This window comes from Nerophis lumbriciformis, linkage group LG06 (assembly GCF_033978685.3).
Source record: "Nerophis lumbriciformis linkage group LG06, RoL_Nlum_v2.1, whole genome shotgun sequence".
NCBI classification, from domain to species: domain Eukaryota; kingdom Metazoa; phylum Chordata; class Actinopteri; order Syngnathiformes; family Syngnathidae; genus Nerophis; species Nerophis lumbriciformis.
In genome coordinates, this window is record NC_084553.2 from 48,920,951 (window position 1) to 48,940,141 (window position 19,191).

The 19,191-nt window shown below is 40.4% G+C and overlaps 2 protein-coding genes across 4 annotated transcripts in view; one reads left to right on the forward strand and one right to left on the reverse strand.

Moving 5' to 3' along the window:
* Positions 1-19,191, reverse strand: part of LOC133608890 (UDP-glucuronosyltransferase 2B37-like) — a 696,509-nt gene that overhangs the window by 77,085 nt on the left and 600,233 nt on the right. The gene's annotated exons all lie outside the window — the stretch shown is intronic.
* The window catches only part of nptnb (neuroplastin b), a 113,663-nt gene continuing 103,513 nt past the window's right edge, over positions 9,042-19,191 (forward strand). For both annotated transcript variants that reach the window (XM_061964485.2, XM_072913383.1), the window contains exon 1: positions 9,042-9,517. In XM_061964485.2, coding sequence (XP_061820469.2) covers positions 9,430-9,517 — 88 coding nt within the window. In that variant the 5' untranslated portion in view covers positions 9,042-9,429. The remainder of the gene's footprint in view (positions 9,518-19,191) is intronic.

Genomic DNA, 19,191 nt, shown 5'->3' on the forward strand with positions numbered 1-19,191 from the left:
TAGAAATCCCTCATTGACATTATCATTACAGCCATTGATAAAAAATAAAATAAAAACATTTAAAAAAATGAACAATAGTGTCACAGTGGCTTACACTTGCATCACACCTCTCATAAGCTTGACAACACACTGTGTCCAATATTTTCCACAAAGATAAAATAAGTCATATTTTAGGTTCATTTAATAGTTAATATTCCAATATATGACTCATTATCTAAACTAAATGCATTTTTTTCCTACTGATATGGATTAGAAATCCCTCGTTGACATTATCATTACAGCCATTTATAAAAAAATAAAAAATAAAATAAAAACATTAAAAACATTAGCAATAGTGTCACAGTGGCTTACACTTGCATCGCACTTCATAAGCTTGACAACACATTGTGTCCAATATTTTCCACAAAGATAAAATAAGTCATATTTAACGTTCATTTAATAGTTAAAACAAATGATTATTATTATTTAGTGATTGTATGTAAATGTTGCATATTATAAATAAAGGTTTATAAAAGAAAAAGAAAAAAAAAGAAAAAAAGAAATTGGCGCATGGGGTTCTATAAAATCACACAAGCACAATGTGTGACGTGTACAGCGTGTCATTATCACACCCCACTGTGCCGCTCCGCCGTAAAAAATAGATCGCTGCTGATGTGAAGTTTTCTTTGCGATTACACGCGTTAAATCCGCGTTGTTGTTTTTCTTTTCTTTAACAAACACACCGTCCAAAACTGCGTAGCTTTTTGATTTTTGATTAATTTTATAAACCTTTCTTTATAATATGCAACATTGATACACAATCAAGAAATACAAATAATCAAAATAAGTACGGAAACAGTACAAAACAGCGCCAGGGGGTTATGAACTCAATAAAGTAACTAAAGTAGAACGCAATATATATATATATATATATATATATATATATATATATATATAGCAACCCCCCCGTACCAAAAAGCCCTTGAAAGCAACCCCCCGTACCAAAAAGCCCTTGAAAGCAACCCCCCCGTACCAAAAAGCCCTTGAAAGCAACCCCCCCGTACCAAAAAGCCCTTGATGAAAGCGGATACAATTTCACCCTCACCTATGAACCCACGCCAGGAAACCAGCCAAAAAAGAACAGAAAACGGAACGACATCATCTGGTACAACCCCCCATACAGCAAAAACGTCTCAACGAACATTGGACACAAATTCCTCAATCTGATTGACAAACACTTTCCCAAAGACAACATCCTAAGAAAAGTATTCAACAAGAACAACATTAAATAGAGCTACAGCTGCATGAACAATATACGACAAATCATCTCAAACCACAACAAAACAATTGCAAATGAGCCGTCGGCCCTCAGACAGAGCGACTCCAAAACCAACAAAGGATGTAATTGTCGAAAGAAACCTGATTGCCCTCTCAACGGGGGGTGCTTACAAACATCAGTTGTCTACCAATCTAAGGTAATACGCAAGGACATTAACACATCCGACACATATGTAGGATTAACCGAGGGAGAATTCAAAACCAGATGGAACAATCACAAGGCTTCTTTCAGGAACAAAAACCTGCGAAATACCACAGAACTCAGCAAACACATTTGGGACCTCAAAGACAATAATGTTGAATATTCAATAACATGGCAAATTCTTGCATCCAGCACACCTTACAATAGTGGTAATAAAAGATGCAACCTATGCTTGAAAGAGAAACTGTTTATTATTTACCGTCCAGACCTGTCATCCCTCAACAAGCGCAGCGAAATTGTAACAACATGCCGCCATAGACGGAAACACCTCCTAGGTAACACATGAGCCAATCACCATGCCCCTAGGCCAGCCTGTACCCACCCAGTCTGTGCCCTATATAAACCATGGTATGCGAATGCTCCCATTAAAATCTCCTGACGATTGAGGGTACCCCCCCTCATGAAACAGGCCTGTAGAGATGAAATAGTCTTGTGATTTTTTTCCCCACACATACATATATATATATATATATATATATATATATATATATATATATATATATATATATATATATATATATATATATATATACCGGTATATATATTAATTAATTAATTAATTGTACAGAATATGTACTGCACTGTGCAATCTACTAATAAAAGTTTCAATCAATCAATATATATACAGTATATATATATATATATATATATATTTTTTTTTTTTTTGTCCAGTCCAGCCCATATCGGCTGTTCAGATTTACTTTACAAAAGAGAAGTGTAGGATACTTCTCTTGTTGCCTTATTTGTTTTTGACTTTATTAAATGTATTTATATTATCATTAGGTGCAGCCGGGCCGGAGCAGGAGGGGATAGAAAGAGAAAAAAAAGGAAGACAGAGGGGGAAATTATGGGGACAAAAGGGGGATAGGAAAGAGAGACAAAAACAACAACCGCAAACACAACAATAACAACAATAGAGCATCATCAGCAAATACGACATGTACAAATATGATGGTAAAAGTGATAGCAAATAAGCAGTTAGCAAAAATTTTAAAAAAATACAGAAATGACAATGAGCATTATTACACTACAAATGGAGCAATACAAATACCAATAGAAATAGCGCTAATGATAATGAACAATACCAATAATTTACCTCTATTATCAACAATACAGTTGTTCAAATGCAACAATACATATACGTAATGATAACTAGAGATACAAAAGAATGCAGAAAAATGGAGGGGAAGAAAGAGAAGCAACCTATATTAACCTTGTAGATTGTTATAGTAACAATAGGTTAAGCTTTGTCAGTGTGCCATGTGTTACCCAGTTTACCCTAGGGCAACAACGTTAATATATGTTTGATGAAACGTGATTCAGTAACCCCCTTTGCAACTGGCTGCTTGACTTCCTCACAGACAGACCCCAATCTGTGAGAGTGGGCAACAACACCTCCAGTGCCATCTCCCTGAGCACCGGCTCCCCCCAGGGCTGCGTCCTGAGTCCGCTGCTGTTCACGTTGATGACCCATGACAGCTGCGCTAGGTCCACTACCAACCACATTGTGAAGTATGTGGACGACACGACAGTAGTGGGCCTCATCCGTGACAACAATGACATGGACTACAGGGAGGAGGTGAAACATCTGGTTGACTGGTGCAGAACCAACAACCTGGTCCTGAATGTCAACAAGGCTAAGGAGATCATCGTTGACTTCAGGAAGCACCAGTCCAGCCACGCTCCACTCTACATCAACGGCACAGCGGTGGAGATAGTAAGCAGCACCAAGTTCCTGTGGGTGCAGATAACTGACAATATAACCTGGTCCCTACACACCGGAGCTCTTGTAAAAAGAGCTCAGCAGCGCATGCACTTTTTGCGTCGGATGAAAAGAGCACAGCTCCCTCTCCCCGTTCTCACCACATTCTACAGAGGCACTATAGAGAGCCTGCTGACCAACAGCATCTCTGTCTGGACTGGAGCCTGCAATGCCTCAGACTGGAAGTCTCTCCAGAGAGTGGTGAGGACGGCGGAAAAGATCATCAAGACTCCGCTTCCTCCTATGCAGGAGATCGCAAAAAGCCGCTGCCTGACCAGGGCTCAGAAAATCTGCAAAGACTCCTCCCACCCCTACCAAGGACTGTTTTCACTGCTGGACTCCAGAAAGAGGTTCCGCAGCCTCCGAAGCAGAATTTCCAGGTTCTGTAACAGCTTCTTCCCTCAGGCCGTAAGACTCTTGAACGCATCATAATTATCCCCTCAATTCCCCCCAAAATGGATTAACTCGCTGGAATAAAAAAGACAATATAACATACATCCATAAACGTGGATGCATGTGAAAAAGTGCAATATATTTATCTGTACAGTAATCTATTTATTTATTTATATATTTTATATATATATTATATATATTATTTATATATATTTATTTATTTATATAGGCACCTTATTGTTTTTTATCCTGCACTACCATGAGCTTATGTAACGAAATTTCGTTCTTATCTGTGCTGTAAAAAAAAAAAAAAGGAAGTTTAAGTCTAAGTCTAAGTCTAATTATGTGCATGAGTGTATGTAGGCATATGTACTTGTATATGTACATAATGTGTATATGTGTTTGTACAGTGAATGTATATGTCAATACAGGGGCGTTACTAGCATTTAAGGACAGGGGGGGCTTAGCCCCCAGGAGAGCGAACGTACGAGCACAAAACTTCACAAACGGCTAACAAAGACTTAGAAATGATTCATTGTTATTATTATTATTTAAAAAATGCACGGGACGAAATGAAATGCTCCCCCGGACGATGGCTTTTAACCATTTTTTCTCTTTTTCTTTTTATGTATTTATTCATTTTACATTTTATATTAAATGTCTTGATTATTCCTCCCTCTGAAAATCCTATGAAATGTTTAACAAGCCATCTTATAATAATACAACAGCTATTAATGTAACAATACAATAAAACAAATCTATTTGATTATGTTTTTTTCATTATTTTAACATTAGGCTAATGTATATTACTTTATATAGATTCTACAAGAGTGATGTGTGCGTTTTCTATATGAACAAGTCCAAGGACCGCAGGCAAGGTCGCAGAGAAAATGCGGACTGGATTTTGAGTGATGTGGGCATTTTCTATATGAACAAGTGGAATGGATTGGATACCGACACACTAAAGGGGCTCTCTACCTTAAAGTACCAATGATTGTCTCACACACACACACACTAGGTGTGGTGAAATGTGTCCTCTGCATTTGACCCATCCCTTGTTCACCCCCTGGGAGGTGAGGGGAGCAGTGGGCAGCAGCGGTGCCGCGCCCGGGAATCATTTTTGGTGATTTACGCTATGAAGTGAGGGGAAACTGAGTGAATAATGACAGTTTATATGATTATTTATTTAAACTCATATTATATACTTTATAATGAATAATGAATTATTATTATTTAAAAAATGCACGGGACGAAATGAAATGCTCCCCCGGACGATGGCTTTTAACCATTTTTTCTCTTTTTCTTTTTATGTATTTATTCATTTTACATTTTATATTAAATGTCTTGATTATTCCTCCCTCTGAAAATCCTATGAAATGTTTAACAAGCCATCTTATAATAATACAACAGCTATTAATGTAACAATACAATAAAACAAATCTATTTGATTATGTTTTTTTCATTATTTTAACATTAGGCTAATGTATATTACTTTATATAGATTCTACAAGAGTGATGTGTGCGTTTTCTATATGAACAAGTCCAAGGACCGCAGGCAAGGTCGCAGAGAAAATGCGGACTGGATTTTGAGTGATGTGGGCATTTTCTATATGAACAAGTGGAATGGATTGGATACCGACACACTAAAGGGGCTCTCTACCTTAAAGTACCAATGATTGTCACACACACACACACTAGGTGTGGTGAAATTTGTCCTCTGCATTTGACCCATCCCTTGTTCACCCCCTGGGAGGTGAGGGGAGCAGTGGGCAGCAGCGGTGCCGCGCCCGGGAATCATTTTTGGTGATTTACGCTATGAAGTGAGGGGAAACTGAGTGAATAATGACAGTTTATATGATTATTTATTTAAACTCATATTATATACTTTATAATGAATAATGAATTATTATTATTTAAAAAATGCACGGGACGAAATGAAATGCTCCCCCGGACGATGGCTTTTAACCATTTTTTCTCTTTTTCTTTTTATGTATTTATTCATTTTACATTTTATATTAAATGTCTTGGTTATTCCTCCCCCTGAAAATCCTATGAAATGTTTAACAAGCCATCCTATAATAATACAACAGCTATTAATGTAACAATACAATAAAACAAATCTATTTGATTATGTTTTTTTCATTATTTTAACATTAGGCTAATGAATATTACTTTATATAGATTCTACAAGAGTAATGTGGGCGTTTTCTATATGAACAAGTCCAAGGACCGCAGGCAAGGTCGCAGAGAAAATGCGGACTGGGTTTTGAGTGATGTGGGCATTTTCTATATGAACAAGTGGAATGGATTGGATACCGACACACTAAAGGGGCTCTCTACCTTAAAGTACCAATGATTGTCTCACACACACACACTAGGTGTGGTGAAATGTGTCCTCTGCATTTGACCCATCCCTTGTTCACCCCCTGGGAGGTGAGGGGAGCAGTGGGCAGCAGCGGTGCCGCGCCCGGGAATCATTTTTGGTGATTTACGCTATGAAGTGAGGGGAAACTGAGTGAATAATGACAGTTTATATGATTATTTATCTAAACTCATATTATATACTTTATAATGAATAATGAATTATTATTATTTAAAAAATGCACGGGACGAAATGAAATGCTCCCCCGGACGATGGCTTTTAACCATTTTTTCTCTTTTTCTTTTTATGTATTTATTCATTTTACATTTTATATTAAATGTCTTGGTTATTCCTCCCCCTGAAAATCCTATGAAATGTTTAACAAGCCATCCTATAATAATACAACAGCTATTAATGTAACAATACAATAAAACAAATCTATTTGATTATGTTTTTTTCATTATTTTAACATTAGGCTAATGTATATTACTTTATATAGATTCTACAAGAGTGATGTGTGCGTTTTCTATATGAACAAGTCCAAGGACCGCAGGCAAGGTCGCAGAGAAAATGCGGACTGGATTTTGAGTGATGTGGGCATTTTCTATATGAACAAGTGGAATGGATTGGATACCGACACACTAAAAGGGCTCTCTACCTTAAAGTACCAATGATTGTCTCACACACACACACTAGGTGTGGTGAAATGTGTCCTCTGCATTCGACCCATCCCTTGTTCACCCCCTGGGAGGTGAGGGGAGCAGTGGGCAGCAGCGGTGCCGCGCCCGGGAATCATTTTTGGTGATTTACGCTATGAAGTGAGGGGAAACTGAGTGAATAATGACAGTTTATATGATTATTTATTTAAACTCATATTATATACTTTATAATGAATAATGAATTATTATTATTTAAAAAATGCACGGGACGAAATGAAATGCTCCCCCGGACGATGGCTTTTAACCATTTTTTCTCTTTTTCTTTTTATGTATTTATTCATTTTACATTTTATATTAAATGTCTTGGTTATTCCTCCCCCTGAAAATCCTATGAAATGTTTAACAAGCCATCCTATAATAATACAACAGCTATTAATGTAACAATACAATAAAACAAATCTATTTGATTATGTTTTTTTCATTATTTTAACATTAGGCTAATGTATATTACTTTATATAGATTCTACAAGAGTAATGTGGGCGTTTTCTATATGAACAAGTCCAAGGACCGCAGGCAAGGTCGCAGAGAAAATGCGGACTGGGTTTTGAGTGATGTGGGCATTTTCTATATGAACAAGTGGAATGGATTGGATACCGACACACTAAAGGGGCTCTCTACCTTAAAGTACCAATGATTGTCTCACACACACACACTAGGTGTGGTGAAATGTGTCCTCTGCATTTGACCCATCCCTTGTTCACCCCCTGGGAGGTGAGGGGAGCAGTGGGCAGCAGCGGTGCCGCGCCCGGGAATCATTTTTGGTGATTTACGCTATGAAGTGAGGGGAAACTGAGTGAATAATGACAGTTTATATGATTATTTATTTAAACTCATATTATATACTTTATAATGAATATGTTGGCATGTATTTGTAAAAAAAAATATATATATATATATAACACCAAATTATTTAGGGGGGCTTAAGAATATTTTAGGGGGGCTTGAGCCAATGTGTCAATATATATATATATATATTAGAGATGCGCGGATAGGCAATTATTTCATCCGCAACCGCATCAGAAAGTCGTCAACCATCCGCCATCCACCCGATGTAACATTTGATCAGAACCGCACCCGCCCGTTGTTATATATCTAATATAGACGATGCAAGGCATTAGTGAGGTTATAAAGCTTTTGCCTGTTAAAGAAAGGAGACTGATCCAATGCAGCACAGACATTCGCGTGCCACGCTGTCACGACCCAGACGCACACCAGTGCGCAATCATATGGGAGCCGCGCTGAGCGCACCTCCAAGCGTGTCTCGCTGCCGGCGACGGCCGGGTATGGGCCCGACGCTCCAGCGCCATCCATTTTCAGGGCTAGTTGATTCGGCAGGTGGGTTGTTACACACTCCTTAGCGGGTTCCGACTTCCATGGCCACCGTCCTGCTGTCTATATCAACCAGGGTGAGCCCCACCCCTTTCGTGAGCGCACTGCGCGCGGAGTGACCCCTGTTACGCGCCCCCGGCAACAGGGGTGGAGGGCAGGTAAGCTGCGCGGGCGGAGCGCGCGGAGTGACCCCTGTTACGAGCCCCCGGCCACGGGGGTGGCGGGCAGGTAAGCTGCTTACCTGCTGCGCGTGACGCCGGCCGTGGCGAAGGCGGACGAGGCGGGGTGTCGGTGCAGTGGGCGCGGTGGTGACCCTGGACGTGCGTCGGGCCCTTCTCGCGGATCGCCTCAGCTACGGCTCCCGGTGGGGCCCTCTCGGGGCAAGGGGCCTCGGTCCAGGACCCCGGCGAGGCGTCCCTTCTCCGCTCCGTAAAAGTGTCCATCTCTTCTTTTTTTTTTCTTCTGTTGTGGCATATGCAGCAGGTGCCTGCTCGTTTTTCGTATGTGGGTAACAACATTTAACTATGTATATATATTTCCGAATTGGTTTAACTGCCACCCGCCTGAATCTATTTAAAATCTAATTTTTTTTTATTTCAACCGCCCGACCCGACCCGCGGATAAAATCTAATTTTTTTAAATTTCATCCGCCCGATCCGCGGATAATCCGCGGACTCCGCGGTTGTGCCCCATCTCTAATATATATATATATATATATATATATATATATATATATATATATATATATATATATATGTAACAAAATGTAAAGCCATAGGCTCACACAAGTTCCGTAAACAATTTAAATTTGGAACACAGCGTCATAGTTTTCACAGCTTTTTGGACAACTGCGCAGCTGCTGGGAGCGTCAATGCGCATGTGTGCGCATCTTTGAATCTTCCCAACACGACTCCTCCCTCCCTCCCTCCCTCCCTCCCGCCCTCCTCTCTAAACCTGTCTCCTCTGCAATCCGACCAGGCTTCTCCGCCGCCGATGGCCACACATCATCGGCATCCCTAAGAGAGAGAGAGCGAAGGAAAGAGAGAGAAAGAGAGAGAGGAGAGCAGCAGGCTGCTTCCACCTCCATCGCTCTTTTTTTTGTTACCTCCACCAAGGAGACATTCAGGAACCACCCATCGGTTATTTTTGGGGGGTGGGTTTGTGTTTTTTTGCTTCCCCCACGTCGAAGGAATCTTGCTCGCCATGCTGGGCCCGTCTCTTCGTCACGATTATTATTATCACCATTGTCGCCGTCATCGTCACTAGAAGCGACACGGGATCATCCGCACCCCCCTCCCTTCCCCGCCCTCCCGCCCCGCATTCGAGCGCCAGACCGACGGGGAGATGCGTGCCGGCGCACTGATGATGCTGGCGGTGGTCCTGGCGGTCCTCCTGGGCGACCTGATGCCGCCCGTCGTCGCGGCTCAGAACGGTAGGGAAATTCAAGCCGAGATGTGACCGTGGCGTGACTGCTGCATAACACACGCACACGCGTACACTCTAGAGGGGCAAAGTGACTTAAAGGGGATTTGGACTCCACTTCTCCAGACCCGTTTAGTAGTTTCATAGTCGCAACTGCTGAAGGTGAAAGGTTGTGATGGTTTAGCAGGACAGACCTGTTCTGTAACGACTCGCCCCGAGTGTGTACTGTAAATACCGGGCCTCGTTGAGACCACTGACCTGACACGCCGTATTTGTCGGACTATAAGTCGCAGTTTTTTTCATAGTTTGGCCGGGGGTGCGACTTATACTCAGGAGCGACTTATGTGTGAAATTATTAACACATTACCGTAAAATATCAAATAATATTATTTAGCTCATTCACGTAAGAGACTAGACCAGGGGTCGGCAACCCGCGGCCCTAGAGCCGCATGCGGCTCTTTAGCGCCGCCCTAGTGGCTCTCTGGAGCTTTTTCAAAAATGTATGAGAAATGGAAAAAGATGAGGGGAAAAATATTTTTTGTTTGTTTTAATATGGTTTCCGTAGGAGGACAAACATGACGCAAACCTCCCTAATTGTTATAAAGCACACTGTTTATATTAAACATGCCTCACTGATTCGAGTATTTGGCGAGCGCCGTTTTGTCCTACTAATTTTGGCGGTCCTTGAACTCACCGTAGTTTGTTTACATGTATAACTTTCTCCGACTTTTTAGGACGTCTTTTATGCCACTTCTTTATCTGTCTCATTTTGTCCACCAAACTTTTAACGATGTGCATGAATGCACAAAAGGTGAGTTTTGTTGATGTTGACTTGTGTGGAGTGCTAATCAGACATATTTGGTCACTGCATGACTGCAAGCTAATCGATGCTAACATGCTATTTAGGCTAGCTATATGTACATATTGCATCATTATGCCTCGTTTTTAGGTATATTTGAGGTCATTTAGTTTCCTTTAAGTCCTCTTAATTCAATTTGTATCTCATGACACACTATCTGTATGTAATATGGCTTTTATTTTTTTGCGGCTCAAGACAGATTTGTTTTTGTATTTTTGGTCCAATATGGCTCTTTCAACATTTTGGGTTGCCAACCCCTGGACTAGACGTATCAAATTTCATCGGATTTAGCGATTAGGAGTGACAGATTGTTTGGTAAACGTATAGCATGTTCTATATGTTATAGTTATTTGAGTGACTCTTACCATAATATGTTACGTTAACATACCAGGCACGTTCTCAGTTGGTTATTTATGCGTCATATAACGCAGTGTTTTTCAACCTTTTTTGAGCCAAGGCACATTTTTTGCGTTGAAAATATCCGGAGGCACACCACCAGCAGAAATCATTAAAAAACGAAACTCAGTTGATAGTAAAAAGTCGTCGTCGCAATTGTTGGATATGACTTTAAACCATAACCAACCATGCATCAATATAGCTCTTGTCTCAAAGTAGGTGTACTATCACAACTTATTTTGAGTTTTCCTGTGTGTAGTGTTTTAGTTCTTGTCTTGCGCTCCAATTTTGGTGGCTTTTTCTCCTTTTTTGGTATTTTCCTGTAGCAGTTTCATGTCTTCCTTTGAGCGATATTTCCCGCATCTACTTTGTTTTTAGCAATCAAGAAGATTTCAGTTGTTTTTATTGTTCTTTGTGGGGACATTGTTGATTGTCATGTCATGTTCGGATGTACATAGTGGACACCGTCTTTGCTCCAGAGTAAGTCTTTGCTGTCGTCCAGCATTCTGTTTTTGTTTACTTTGCAGCCAGTTCAGTTTTATTTTCGTTCTGCATAGCCTTCCCTAAGCTTTAATGCCTTTTCTTAGGGGCACTCACCTTTTGTTTATTTTTGGTTTAAGATTAGACACCTTTTTACCTGCACGCTGCCTCCCGCTGTTCCCAACATCTACAAAGCAATTATCTACCGACTGCCACCTACTGATATGGAAGAGTATTACATGGTTACTCTGCCGAGCTCTAGACAGCGCCGACACTCAACAACAACACATAATTTGCAGACTATGACTACTGGTTTGCAAAAAATATTTTTAACCCAAATAGGTGAAATTAGATAATCTCCCACGGCACACCAGACTCTTTCTCACGGCACACTAGTGTGCCGCGGCACAGTGGTTGAAAAACACTGATATAACGTACACTTATTCAGCCTGTTGTTCACTATTCTTTATTTATTTTAAATTGCCTTTCAAATGTGTATTCTTGGTGTTGGGTTTTATCAAATACATTTCCCCCAAAAATGCGACTTATACTCCAGTGCGACTTATGAAGTGAAGTGAATTATATTTATATAGCGCTTTTCTCAAGTGACTCAAAGCGCTTTACATTGTGAATCCCAATATCTAAGTTAGCATATAAGTCCATATCGCCCAGCCCTACGACTTTGTTGTTTTCATTGTTTGAAGATGCACAGTTAACTTTAAAAGGGGTCTTAAACTGGATGTTGCTCAAAACGTTAATGTTATCGTTCACAGGTGAAGACGCAATATTCAAATTATTAGCTTGGTAATTCACTGTGACAAGCACAACACAAATTCCTTACTACAGTTGTCCCAATACCAATATTTTGGTACCAGTGAAAATACTAGACAACTTGTCTTTTAGTCGTAAGTAAGCAAACAAAGGCTCCTAAATGGCTGCTGACTTATGCAGTAACATCCATCCATCCATCCATTTTCTACCGCCTGTCCCTTTTGGGTTTGCGGGGGGTGCTGGAGCCTATCTCAGCTGCATTCAGGCGGAAGGCGGGGTGCACCCTGGACAAGTCACCACCTCATCGCAGGGCCAACACAGATAGACAGACAACATTCACACTCACATTCACACACTAGGGCCAATTTAGTGTTGCCAATCAACTAAAAACTACACACAGAAAGATCAGGACTACTCAGGATTGTGAGGCACATGCACTAACCCCTGTGTCATTTCCCATTCTATCATTTTGTCAAATTATGAGGGACAAGCAGTAAAAAAAAGGGATAGATTATTAATTTACTTGTTCATGTACATGTTCTAGGGGCAGCACGGTGGACCAGGGGTTAGTGCATATGCCTCACAATTAGGGATGTCCCGATCCAGGTTTTTGCACTTCCGATCCGATACCGATATTGTTTTTGCATTTCCGATCCGATACCGATACTGACCGATACCGATACTGGCCTATCCGAGCATGTATTAAAGTTTAAAGTTATTTAGCCTACTTAGTTGTCAGAATCATGTTGAAAAGGGTTTTAGTACTCTTGATAACAACTAGCCAGCTGAATTAGGGGAGTTTGAATAATACACAATGAAACTGACCTGTTTATTCAAGGATAAACACAAAATAGAAAAAATTATACATGAGAAACAGAAATGGCATCATTGAACTAGGGCTGGGCGATATGGCCTTTTTTTAATATTGCGATATTTTAAGGCCATATTGCAATACACGATATATATCTCGATATTTTGCCTTAGCCTTGAATGAACACTTGATGCATATAATCACAGCAGTATGATGATTCCATGTGTTTTGATTGATTGATTGAGACTTTTATTAGTAGGTTGCACAGTGAAGTACATATTCCGTACAATTGACCACTAAATGGTAACACCCGAATACGTTTTTCAACTTGTTTAAGTCGGGGTCCACTTAAATTGATTAATGATACAGATATATACTATCAGATATATACTATCATCATAATACAGTCATCACACAAGATAATCACATTGAATTATTTACATTATTTATAATCCGGGGTGTGGAGGGGGGCGCCGGATGTAAGTGTCAAAAAGACAGCCAAAAGAGTTTGATATGAGAATAAATCTAAAGTTAAAATATAGGGTAGAAATGCACCCATTTGCAGGAAATGTAGTCTTGTTTTTCAAAATTTTCTTTCAAGGCTTGCATGTCTACATTAAAACATTCTTCTTCATACTGCATTAATATATGCTACGTTTAAACTTTCATGCAGAGAAGGAAATCACAACTAAAAAAATCACTAATTTTTTCATTCGGTGTTGATGTGGAAATGTTTGCCTCGGCATTTTGATGGTGTGGGCGTGTGGCACCGAATGGAGATAAGCGTCTCGAGAGACGTTACAATATTTGAACAATGATGACGAAAACTGTTTTCTCTGTCGTGTCCGTGTGTCGAAAATTGTTATGCACTTATTTTTTTATTTGATTTTGTGCGTGGCATAGATTTGCCGTGCGCAGAGGACGCTTGAGCAGGCGCGCACCTTAGCGGCTGCGCTAGCATCACAGCTAACGTTAGCCATGCTGCTACCTCGCTCTCTGCTCGGGGAGGGTGTATACGTATGTGACGTATGATGTGACAGTATGTGACGTGTGTAAGAAGGTGCGCTTGCTGTCTGTGAGAGGGAGACACAGGAAAGAGTGAGAAGAGCCTGTCGTGTAATGCCAGCAGCTAAAAGCAACTGCGTGAGAATCCACAGACCTGCGGATGTGTTGAAGGTGTGCTGGAAAATGCGGAACGGAAATTAGGGAGCAGCAGAAAAGTGGAATGTATTATTTAAGTCGGTGCGTTGGAAAACACGGACCGGAGTTTTTTTTAAACTGGATCTGGATCGGCATTTTCCCATGCCTTGCCGATACGCATTTTTTGGCAAATATCGGCGGCCGATCCGATCCAAATATCGGATCGGGACATCCCTACTCACAATACGAAGGTCCTGAGTTCAATCCCGGGCTCGGGATCTTTCTGTGTGGAGTTTGCATGTTCTCCCCGTGACTGCGTGGGTTCCCTCCGGGTACTCCGGCTCCCTCCCACCTCCAAAGACATGCATCTGGGGATAGGTTGATTAGCAACACTAAATTGGCCCAAGTGTGTGAATGTGAGCGTGAATGTTGTCTGTCTATCTGTGTTGGACCAGCGATGAGGTGGCGACTTGTCCAGGGTGTACCCCGCCTTCCGCCTGAATGCAGCTGAGATAGGCTCCAGCACCCCCAGCGCTAGAAAATGGATGGATGGATGTACATGTTCTATCTGTACTACTGTTCAAATGTAATAAACACTTAATCTTCTGTTGTTTGGATACTTCACATACGTTTTGGGTGATACTACACATTTGGGTATGATTCCAATACCAAATAGTTACAAGATCATACATTGGTCATATTCAAAGTTCTCATGTGTCCAGGGATGTATTTCCTGAGTTTATAAACAATAAAAAAGACAAAAGATTTGGTGATAATAAAACTATCAATGTAATCATTGTAGTATCGACTTGTGTACTTGGTATCATTACAGTTGATATTTGTATACCATAGACCCACCCATTTGTTTACTTTTAAGAGCACTGGCTTGCTGTTAGCTATTGTATCCTCCTACGGTATGTAGTAAAGCATGTTTAGCTATTCCTCATCCTGTATGATACTTATAAGAACCATAGTTTATTTGTCATAATGGAGGCGATGATTAGTGATTTAGAAGTCGATAAAACACTGTGGAGGCACGTTAGCCGCCAGCTAGCTATGTCCTAAAGCATCGCTTGCAGAGTGGTGCTTCAGTGTTTATAGCTTCACCTTTATTGTTTGTTTTTAAGCCAAGCTACATCCATTCTCCCTCTTCTGTCTCCACACTGTTTCCGCTTGCAAATGCTCTGTGCGGGTGTTGCTTTGCGAGATGCGCCTCAGCTCATGTTACCAGCAACGTCACAACGGTGCGCCATGAGGCGCATGAAGAATTTTTCAAAGGCGTTATAGTACCTTTTTTAATTCATTAGTACTGCGGTACTTTATTAGTAATGGTGTACCATACAACCCTAAGTAGAATATGAAAATACACTTTCGGATTAGAGCAAGCGTACAAGCAGTTTTTATGCACATTTTGAGACCTTCTTGCACTTTTGGGTGATTAGTATATTTGTAAAGACATTTTTCATTTGTATGCAGACATTTTTCAAAAATGCAAAAAAACAACAACACAGTTTTTGTGTAAACATCCCTCATTTTGTGTCTTGGGCCACTTAAAAATCAATGCAGTTCTTTCCCAACCCTTTAACTTTTCTGTCTCCACATTGACATAATAAAATGTTATTTATTTGTCTAGATCAGGTGGGTCAAACTCATTTTAGATCGGGGGCCACATAGAGACAAATCTACTCCCAAGTGGGCCAGACTTGTAAAATCACAGCATGATAACTTAAAAATAAAGACAACTTCAGATTGTTTTCTTTGTTTATGGTATGCCAGCTGCACGGCGGCAGGGAGAAATACCCTTCAGAGGGTCATAAAAACTGCCATGAAGATCACTGGCTGCTCTCTCCCCTCCCTAGATGAACTGTACAGTGCCAGGTGCCTCAAAAAGGCCCAAAACATCATAAGGGACCCATCTCACCCTGGACATAAACTTTTTGAACTGCTGCCCTCGGGCAGGAGATACAGGACGATAAAATGCCGGACAAACAGATTTAAGAACACTTTTTACCCGAGAGCAATAGTGTCGCTGAACACAAGACAAGAATGACTGTTTATGTGAGCTGTGTGCTTGGTATTTTTATGTATTTTATGTATTTTTATCTATGTTCTTATGTTTTTATGTGTTATTAGGAATTTGCACTGAATTAGTTTTGCTTACAATTTCGTTGTACAATGTACAATGACAATAAAGTTATATTCTATTCTATTCTATTCTGAAATTGTACAAATCATGTTGTTGTTGTTTTTTTTTTTACAATTACATGTTATGGTTAATAGTATATATACTTTATTTGTCGTTATTTATATTTTCTGAATAAATTGTGATTATGTTCATCAGTCAACTCCTTGGTGTTAATTTTCAATCTTTCAAGATACAAAAATTGTTTCAAAATCAAATTACAGGATATTATTTATGTAGTTTGATCAGTTTCCTTGACTGATGCACTAACATCATATGGTTTATTTTGCACATATGTAGCATCATCTACAAAGATACAAAGACTTGCTATTGCGACATCTAGTGGACACATTTAGAACGGCTGTTTCTTTCATTCAAAAATTTCAGGTTAACTTTTAAGTTAAATTAAAGTACCAATGATTGTCTCACACACACACTAGGTGTGGTGAAATTTGTCCTCTGCATTTGACCCATCCCCTTGTTAGGTGAGGGGAGCAGTGGGCAGCAGCAGTGCCGCGCCCGTGAATCATTTTGGTGATTTAACCCCCAATTCCGACCCTTGGTGCTGAGTGCCAAGCAGGGAGGTAATGGGTCCCATTTTTATAGTCTTTGGTATGACTCGGCCGGGGTTTGAACTCACAACCTACCGATCTCAGGGCGGACACTCTAACCACTAGGCTTAGCAAACTCATCCCGCGGGCGGGATAAAACCGGTTCACGGGCCTGATCCGGCCCTCGGGCCGTACGTTTGACACCCCTGGTGTAGATCAAGAGTGTTGAATAAGAAGTAATCCTCGAGGAAGGGAAGGGAATTACTTTGCATTCTTCAATTTAATGCCTAATACCCCACCTCATCTTTTCTGTGGGATAATCGGACACCCACTGTGCAATTCTTAATGAATGTGCATTTTGAGGGGCGGCTTGACATTTTTACGCTTTAAAGAAGGCGTATTTTGGATTGTTTCCGACACAACTCTGTAATCCAAAAAACGTGTGGCGTTATGCTTATTGAAAATAAAAAAAGCTATGTAATCAAAACCGTATTCTTTCCTTTCTTTGGCGTTATTTTCTCTGCATGTGACGTGGGGCATTTTCCGATCTTGCAACGCTGAAAATCTTATATCCCATAATCCCCTCTATTGTTGGACATATCTGAAAAAAAGTGTTTTTCCGTGGTTGGGTTGGTGCCCACTCGGGAGAAACCAACACAGAGGACTGGGGGGGTGGTGGGGTGGTATTGGAGTGCTGCCATTTTCTTTTATATTTTCAGTAAACCCACTCAGTGACAGTAATGTCGAGCTTTGATCATAGTCAATTGGGCATTTCTGTATTTATATCCAAAACAGCCATGAATTTCTCCCACACAGTTCAGATTAGGGACACGGCTTCTTATGTAATCCCAGATTTTCCCTGTGATATCACAGCCTTCAGGTAGTGACGCGTGCAGAGTAATAATTCCAAGTGCGTGATATGCAATCAGACTTTTTAAGGAGAGCGCGCAAGGGGCTTTCCCCCCCTCTCCTCACGTTCAGGGGGAAAAGAGGATGGCAAGTTCCTGCGACAGATATTCAGTGGAGTGCAAGTAGTATCCCCTCTCTACCCGCCGTCGTCCATTCTGCCTCGTTTCTATTTTTACCGCCACGACGCGGCAATGTGGCTTTAAGGTCCTTTTGTGGAAGTGAATCCATTAACAGTTAATGGATGGCCTCCTTGTGCACAGCCGCAGCGCCTCTCCGAGACCTGCGAGGCGTCCGCCGCAGTCTAAGGAGACGACAAAGAAAACGCCGCGGCCAGTCGGGGAGGATGTAGTCGCAATGCACTCACCCCATATAATATTTACTGTAGCTGGCTGTTACTGTAAAAGCATGAATGAGAAGGACTTGACGTTACTAAAAGTCAAGTAACCCTCTGAGCGTGTACAATTCTGAACTATTTTCAGCCTGATTCAAGAAGGAAAGGCAATAATCTAAAGCAGAGGCGTCCAAACTGTTTTCATTGAGGGCCACACACTAAAAAATCTAATCATGCAGGGGCAATTTTGATATTTTTCATTTTTAAAAGCAATACAAGATGTTTTTTTTTAACCTATAGGGCTCCCCTCAAGTTTGGTCCCAGGGATAGGAATTAAAAAATAAAAAAATATATATATATTTTTAATTCAATGCTTAAATCTCTACATCAACGTCAAGTATTATCATTGGTATTTTTTTCATGTTTTATGCCCTTTTAGTCGAAACCCAGTTTTTAACGACAAAAACACACAAAAAAATGTCAGAGTGGATTATTTGATGTGAAGTAATTAGAGATATAAATAGGTAAATATTTCATAACATAGACTTTGATTCATTATTATTTTTTGAGCAATGACAGTTTTTATTAAAACAAAAAAAGTCCCACTAAAATGTTTGGGGATCATGCAGGGGCAATTTTGATATTTTTCATTTTCAAAAGCAATACAAGATGTTGTTTTAACCTATAGAGCTCCCCTCAAGTTTGGTCCCAGGGATAGGAATGAAAAAATAAATAAATATATATATATATATTTTTTTAATTCAATGCTTAAATCTCTACATCAACGTCAAGTATTATCATTGGTAATTTTTTCATGTTTTACGCCCTTTTAGTCAAAACCCAGTTTTTAACCACAAAAACACAAAAAAAATGTCAAAGTGGATTATTTGATGTGAAGTAATTAGAGATATAAATAGGTAAATATTTCATAACATAGACCAGGGGTGCTCATTACGTCGATCGCGAGCTACCGGTCGATCGCGGAGGGTGTGTCAGTCGATCACCAGCCAGGCATTAAAAAAATAGTCCTAAAAATGAGCGATCATAAATCTTCACTATGACGTCACTTTCGTCACTTGATTGACAATCAAAGCACCCGAGGGTCTTCTCTGAGATGACGCTGGCTGCTGCCACCTCATTAAAATTACCGACTGGAAGGCGAGAAACACTTTATTTCAACAGACTCTGGCGCCGTACCTGTCGTCAAAACTCCAAAGACCGACTGCACAGTTGCGCTAACAAAATAAGAGTCTC